The sequence below is a fragment of the Lytechinus variegatus genome, chromosome 2 (assembly GCF_018143015.1).
Source record: "Lytechinus variegatus isolate NC3 chromosome 2, Lvar_3.0, whole genome shotgun sequence".
Lineage (NCBI taxonomy): Eukaryota > Metazoa > Echinodermata > Echinoidea > Temnopleuroida > Toxopneustidae > Lytechinus > Lytechinus variegatus.
In genome coordinates, this window is record NC_054741.1 from 37736916 (window position 1) to 37745175 (window position 8260).

General features: G+C 36.8%; 1 protein-coding gene across 3 annotated transcripts; it reads left to right on the forward strand.

Moving 5' to 3' along the window:
- The first annotated feature begins 414 nt into the window (after positions 1–414).
- LOC121408031 lies at positions 415–7864 on the forward strand. Of its 3 annotated transcripts, none has more exons than XM_041599335.1 (4): positions 415–657; positions 2373–2469; positions 7205–7318; positions 7611–7864. In XM_041599335.1, exons 2-4 carry the CDS (start codon positions 2373–2375, stop codon positions 7721–7723), a joined length of 324 nt encoding a protein of 107 aa, XP_041455269.1. In that variant the 5' UTR covers positions 415–657; the 3' UTR covers positions 7724–7864. The 3 variants fall into 3 exon arrangements, 2 of the variants coding, with proteins under 2 accessions (XP_041455269.1, XP_041455271.1); XM_041599337.1 differs by lacking the exon at positions 2373–2469 and adding an exon at positions 5318–5471 and having other exon boundaries at positions 428–657; XR_005968978.1 differs by lacking the exon at positions 415–657 and adding an exon at positions 5318–5471 and having other exon boundaries at positions 1252–2469.
- The last annotated feature ends 396 nt before the right edge of the window (positions 7865–8260 follow it).

Here is an 8260-nt window from a genome sequence, read left to right on the forward strand (position 1 = left end):
AATCTACCCAGCAGTACTCTGACATTACAATCATGCACAAAACTGTGTGTATATACCGTTTGGAGGAAAACTGGTTGTTAAGGCGAATTGATGTATATGCTGACAATCTTTGTAAAATGGGGTATATATCAACATTATCTGTCAATGAAAATGTAACTCAATCCACCACCTACGTTATCCCAAAACTACACCACAATATATAAAATGTACAAAACATGAATGCTTTTAATCCTAATAGTGCCCCTCTTTCGAAAATCTCTATATATTTTACTTTTATATCTTCTACGAAGATTTCGCTGTTACAATGATAAGCGTTTGCAACGTGAACATGTAGTGTGCACGAGAACAGCGAAAAGCACAAATTACTGCGCGCGCAGGCCTCGGCAGCGCCTAGCACGGCCTAGCATATGGGCGCTGCACTAGGCGGCCGGCCTGGCCCGGCTGCCCCGGCGCGGCGCGGCCGGTGCAGGTGATGAGGTCGAGGAGTTGCGTCGCGCCTAAAACCAGTGCAGCCGACCGAACACGACGCCTTCCGCCCGTGAGTGGAAAGTTTCTTGAAAGTTTCCTGAAACTGTAAATAGTACGACAGATGGTGGACTGTACTCATGAAGAAGAAGAAGAACTTTAAGTTTTGGATATATTTCTAGCAACTTAACGGTAAGTCAGTGACCACTGTGCATACCGGTAGACCTAGGCTAACACTATTGTCGATCTGGACTCACGTTATCAGTCATGATTTGTTGAAGGGAGTGCCTAAGTCTGCGCACCTAAAATTTGATCTCGATTTTATTACAAAGTAAAATGTTATTTTGAGAGTCATCAATGTCATTCCAATCTCTATATTCTAATGATCAAGGAAACAAAAAAATTCAAGAAATTATTTACAAGAACAATGTTTTTCTACGATTTTCAGACGGGCTTGTCAATTTGTGTAGCAAAAATGATTGGTGCCCATGTCTGCGCACTAGCTCATTTTGCACGCAAATCAAATGCAGTGAAGTTTCGGACATTTCTTTTTTGACAATTATTGAAATTTTCAGGGTAGCAAATTGAAACTTGCTGATACTCATTTTTAATCAAATATTTTTGTAGTTTTTGGTATCAAAATGGATTGCTGCAGTCAAGATTGGAAATTGGTATCAGTTTGATGTTTTGTTCTATGAAAATTGCGCATTTACGAATTACGTGAGTGCGCAGACATGGGCACTGCGCAGACTTGGGCACTCTTACCATACGATTTGTATGATTTTGTCTGCCTTATTTTTCCTCTTTTCTTTTAAAAGTTGAGCACACATTGAAATTTTCTTTGGCTAGCCTAAGCCTTCATTGCCGTGTTGAGTGCATGCTTTTCACAACTCAGTCCTCTTTTCACAACTCCTCTCTCAGTTTTGTATTTGACTTAGATCTAGATCTACATGTTAAACGTACGAATGTCACTGTCTAAACGTAAACCCTGTTCTGTGTACTAGGCCTACCCCCATCTGATCCTGTCATCATGTAGAACAACTCCTCTGCACCATTTGCAGTTCTCCAGACTGGAGGAAACCAACCGAAGAAGAAGAAGAAGCTGCCGAGACTTCTCTTCATTAGATCTAGTCCTAACAGTTAGGACTAACTGTTACTAGATCTGAAAATGAAATGTAGCTCCGCGGCCGTTATTGGTGCAAAAAATTCCTCCAAGCGGCAGGCCCTCCAAGCTATAAACTAGTTAGTTTTATAGATATAGATTCTAGGTCTAAGTTAGATAGGCTAACTATAGGCCTAGATCTAGACTTTGTCTCGGGGCCTAGACTAGTCCTAGGATGGGGGGTTGGGTGTCCGGCCACTTGTCTTAACAAAATTGAAGCCCTGTTTTTTGTCTTTGGATTAAGCCAAAATATATAGATCTAGGCCTACGTTGAATTGTGCTTTTCATCATCAATATTTGATCTCCACAATATTGTTTCCCATTTTGTGCTAAAAAACAACGAAGAATTTGATTGTAAACCTTTTCAAATGGCTGTTAAAATGGAGTGTCCGGACACCCAACCCGTCCGGACACCCAATAACTGGACAAAAAGTTACTAGAGTCTAGATTTACTAGAATTAATCCGAGTGAATTACAATAGACCACACTGATAAACCTAAACTAAATAGTAAATTTTCTAAACAACAATTTTTAGAATAATAGAAGTCTAACGTAATACTAATATAGGACAAAGAGGAATAAAAGATCTAACCAGTTGTTTATCAGTGTGATCTACTTTAAAACTGTTAGGCCCCTAGATCTAGTCTAGATGTTAGATCTATACCGGTAGTCAAATAACTTAATGTAGATCAATAATCTTAATGCTATTAAGTAATATCAATAGATTTACTTCTCATTTTTGCAGATGAAAAGAAGAAAGCCAGAGGAGGTAGCGAAGCACTACATTAGTTGTGGCCAGGACCCAGACTGGATCCAACAAAAATGGGTGAACAAGGAAAAAGGTTAGATTTTCTTTAACTCTGTCATCAGCATTTTCCACAATTTGTATGTTCCTTGCAGAGAAAAGTGCAAGAGCAATAATCTTCAGGGGGCTTAAGTTAGGGAATTGTATGCCTTGGGTGCTACGTAACATAGATCTAGTCTAGCTACGGATAGCTCAATGTATGATGGGGTCACAATAATTTGTGCAGTTTTCACAATTGTGTTTAGATTCTGATGTTTGGAGCAATAAATCTCTTGAAATACACAATTATTTGTTGAATCTATTTATATAAAACAAATAAATAGATTGTTGACTTCAAATCATCGAAAACAGAGCATTGATTTACGAATGGATTGCGGTACAGAGATCGCTATATCAAAATTCGAATGACGAAATGATCGCATCACTCCACAGAGCAAAATTGCAACAATTGTCAACAACGAGGGTCATATATTGTATGGCATAAGAAGATGGATGGTTTTCAATATTCATATTTGTAGATCAATACAACCCTGGAAAAGATTATTAGACAAGGAAGTGTTGAGTTCATTGATAGAACTTTCAGACGATTTCTAATAGCTAACTCATGGTTAGAGGATGACTACTCTAAGGAAACAATTACCGTCTGCATTGCTCAGACAATTACACCAAGGGTAATTACCCCTAGGACAAATATCCCCAGGAAACCCCCCCCCCCCCCGAACGACAATTACACCCCAGAAGATAGATAATTTAGAATAAGTGACAAAACATAATGTTCTAAAGGGTAATTGACCCAGGGATATTTTCACATTAAATTTGCATAGTTATCCAATTGAAACAAATCAAGTTACTTTTAAGCATAAAAGTAAAAAAACTTTAAAATGCCAAGACCTACGCTTGAGTAGACCTTGGACTTGGTCCTTGCTCATTTCTACAGAGTGAGCCATTCTCAGCCTCAAGCTAAACAATAACTGGAATACTGGAATTGGAAAAAAAAAGCAGAAGTAAAGTAAAATCAAAACCTTTTTGAATTGTGGTTGTTGGAACTCATGTTTATGTAAATTAGATCTAAGTCTATGCAATACACTTGAGGGATTCCAATTTCCAGCAAAAATATTTTGATAAATTTTTTGGAGCAATCTACATTGAAATTGGAAAAGCAATGAGTGGTAGGTAACTTCATATCTACTCAAGATACATTTGGGTCATTCCATCTGGATTCACCCAATGGGTTTTCCTTACCGTCTCAGAATTTGCTCAAATTTGGCATACATAAAATTGACATTTACTTAATCCCAAGAACCCCCCAAAAAATAATGTAAACGGTCCATTGGTTTTTGCACTATGGCCTGCCCTTTTTGTTTTGTTTTGGTAAAAATGGGTGTGACCTTCAACATTCAACGGCACATTGCGCCTGAACCGGTCGACCAATTTTTATGAAACTAGTACCATTCAATAGGAAATTCAAATTTCAAAGAGGAATTCAAAAATGGTATCAAAACTATTATTTGAGTAATTTAAAGTGGTTTGGCCTGAATCTGTGAAGTTCCTGGTCCTGATCCTCAAGTGGATATTGATGACCAATAAGAACGTTAGCGATCGAGAGAGCTCAATATTTTCAGTACATTTTGGAGTTGAGTCCCACCACTTTACAATTGGCTGGAGGGACTATAGTAATTATTCCTTTCATGACAGTATCCCAAATAAACTGTAGAATACTGTCATGAAAGGAATAATTACTATAGTCCCTCCAGCCAATTGTAAAGTGGTGGGACTCAACTCCAAAATGTACTAAAAATATTGAGCGCTCTCGATCGCTAACGTTCTTATTGGTCATCAATATCCACTTGAGGATCAGGACCAGGAACTTCACAGATTCAGATTCAGGTCATAGCACTTTAAATTACCCCTTGACCTTCGCTTTGACCTTGATTTTGACCCCCGGCCGAATAATTTGTTAACTTGATTTTTATGTAACTTAATCGTCAATATAATATCAACATAATATGTAAAGATCTAGGATGATATTTTATTTCTTCATCTAAAAAGCTCTTTTAAATTATATTTACAAATTTACTGTTGGCCCCACATATTGATATTGGTGTTAATGTGTGTACAAGTCTCCATTATACATGAATACTCCCAAACTAAAATTACATTGAAATCAAATAAAAAAGGGAAACTCAACTTATCAGGTATTACAGGAAACATTAAACAAAATGAATAATATATGTAGACTACATGTATATTTGCTTATGAAAAGAGACATTTGTTTAGCCCTTTTGATTGGGGTGCAATTGGCCTACATACAACTCACAAGAAAGCTGTAGTTTTGACGGAAACAACAATGAGTGTGCTTCCTAGTGCTTCCCAACATGAGATATGTAGTATTTTAATTGATTGTAATGTAACTTTAGTTTGAAAGTATTCATGTATCATTGAGACTTGTACACACATTACCAACACCAATATCAATATGTAGGGCCAACAGTAAATTTGTAAATATCATTTAAAATAAAAATTGGTCAACCGGTTCAGGCGCAATGTGCCGTTGAAAGTTGAAGGTCACTCCCCTTTTTGCCAAAACAAAACAAAAAGGGCGGGCCAGGGCTCAAAAACCGATGGGCCGTTTACACTAATTTTTTTTGTTTCATTGAAAGCAAATGTTAAATTTTATGTGTGTCGAATTTGAACAAATTCTGAGAGGGTAAGGTCCAAAATGGCACTTTTATTGGGTGAATTGGCATGGAATGACCCATTTCAGGAATCTTACCCGCGCCCATCCCCATTATCTTAATGCTTGCCTATAAATCGATCAAAAGGCATCAAATTCTTATTAATAAAGTCATATTTAATCTTTTGGAATTAACATTTCTCATCATCAGGTCGTGGTGTAGTTGCTACAAGGGATATTACAAGAGGTGAATTTATAGCTGAATATGAAGGGCATCTGATTACAGAAGAAGAACTTGAAAGAAGGGAAGAACAAATAGAAAGTGTCTTCAGATATGAATTCACCTGGAAAGGAAAGAAACTATGGTAGGTTTCATAGCAGACCCAATCTTACATATCCGGAAGTAATATATTATCCCACATGTTTTGCTCAGTTCTCACTATCACATTGTAGCTCACATGAGTTAAAAGCTTAAGGTACCAAGTATGGTATTAATTGCCAAAATGGAGGGGGTGGAAGCATGGCCCAAAACAATCACTTATGATGTTCAAAACCCTAATAAACCATATATTTGTGGAACGCCGAGTTACTAAGCTATCCAAAAATTTGACGTTTTACAATCTTGGACCTTTTATATGCTAATTAGCTAATTTTTCCCCCAAAATTGTAAAAAATAAGGTTTTCAAAATGTGAATTATAAATTGTAACCTCCTACATCATTTATGCTATGTGAATTTTATTTTTTTTATTGGGTTATGGGCTGTGAAATCTTCGATTTTACGCGGAATTCCAATTTTTTCCCTCAAACACCAATCTACATTTTCCACGTTTTTTTTCCTTCCCGGATCGAGATCCGAAAGTCGGAAATGCGCGCTTCAGAAAAGCGGTAAACTTCAGTTCTCAGCTCAGGCATAATTGTCCATAGCTAGAAAAGCATATATACTTCGCACTGAAGTTAGCTAGTATTCTTGCGTTGGAAAAACCACCAAAATTTACCTTTGCAAGCTACACGAAAACAGCGCATTCGTAGGGAAGGCGGAAGGCCATCAATAGTACATGCACGTTGATGTTAGTGCATACACACAGCGAAAGACGAAAACAGCGCATTCGCGTATAGGTGGGAGGCCATTCATAGTACACGCATGTTGATGTTAGTGCATACACAGCGCTATGGTGCAAGTGCACTTTTTTTGTCGCTAGCGAAATATGCAAATATACATTTTTGTTCAATAACGCTTATATATTTTTTGTAATACAAGGGGACATCAAAATGAAAAGAAATGTAAACAAAAATAAAACAGCATCTCATCCAAAATCAATATTAGGAATACTTTGAAGGGTTGCTTGTGCTTCCATCTGCACTCCATTTAATTTATATCCTGACTATAATCACATACAGTCACATAAACACCAAGGTATTTTGCTTTTCCGACGGCGGCGGCGGCGACGGCGTCAACAATGAAATCTTAACCAAGGTTAAGGTTTTGAAATGTCATTATAACTTAGGAAGTATATGGACCTAGTTCATGAAACTTGGACATAAGGGTAACCAACTATTACTGATCATTCTGCATTATTTTCATGTCACATGATAAAGGTCAAAGGTCATCTAGGGTCAATGAACTTTGGCCATGTTTGGGAAATCAGCATTGAAATCTTAACCAAGGTTAAGTTTTTGAAATGTCATCATAACTTCAGAAGTATATAGACCTAGTTCATGAAACTTGGACATAAGGGTAACCAAGTATCACTGATCATCCTGCGTGAGTTTCCAGGTCACGTGATCAAGGTCATAGGTCATTTAGGGTCAACGAACTTAGAATATGCACAAATTTTTTTGAAATTTCATCATAACTTGGAAGTATATGGACCTAGTTCATAAAACTTGGACATAAGGGTAACCAAGTATCACTGATCATGCCAAATTTCGGCGCGCTTGCTCGATCAACGATGGACTGAAGTGATTGAAATATCCCAATAGGATTAGGGTTAATATTCTGCCATCCTCATCCTATTACTAGAAAAATCCTAGAAAAATCTGTCTATATGATTGTTATGTCTCGTTTGTAGCTCTGTATTTCTGTATTGGTCATTTCAGCCGGATCATCTGTTGGTGTACCAACCCTTGGACCTCTTTCTCCTCCTAGAGTCCCACAGAGTCCCACTAAGGAACGCCTTGATCCTCAAAATTCATCACGATGTAATGATGGAGGTACTATATGTTTTTTTTCACTTCAATTAGACATAATCATCTTAAAATATTCACTTTTTAGAACCTCCTGCACATTCAGTAAATTTCATTTTGGTATGAGAAGTATAAAGGTACTAGCAATTGATATTCTAACATCGTCATCATATATACCTAAGTTTGTTTTTTACATTTTCTTGGAATAAATATGTTTTTATGATTTATAGGTCTCAGTCAGAATCTGTTATAAATGGCATTAAGTGAATTACCTGCAATGTGAAAATATAACTTTCTGTTTCTGTATTGTTTATTTCAGCTGGATCATCTGGTGGTGTATCAGCCCCTGGACCTCTTTGTCCTCCTAGGAAAAATCCTACCCTGGTACCCCTCAATCGTCAGGAAGATTCATCAAGAGGTACTGCATATTAAAACAATCCCTGTATATCAATAGTGTAACTAATTGTTTACTAGTTTATTCCTCCTTGTGCTAAAGAAAAAATATGTTTTAGAGACATTGATCTTTAATACAGTTTAATTTGCAATGAATAAACATGGATGTATGAATTTCTGTATGTCTTGTTTATTATAGGTCTCCCTGCAGTGTCCAGTCCTTCTAATCAGGATTCTCTCTGTCCTTTTATGAAATTGTTGATTATATATTTATTTGGTACAACTTGCTGTAACAGTTTTCTTTGTCCCTGCTAGACTGACATCAAAGAAATGTCAGGGAAATTTATAATTGGCCCAAAATATCAAAAATATCAAAATAACATTTATAGGATAAAATGCTATGACCCTTTGATAGTGTAGTCTCTTTGACTGCAGTACAAGTCTTTTGTACTGCAAATAGTTAACTTCAACATATAGAAAACATTTATAGCTGGAAATGAGGTTGAAATAACTATTATTGAATTTTTAAGACTTCATCACAGATCGTCTTTTTGAAATGCTGGGAGCCCTAACTGG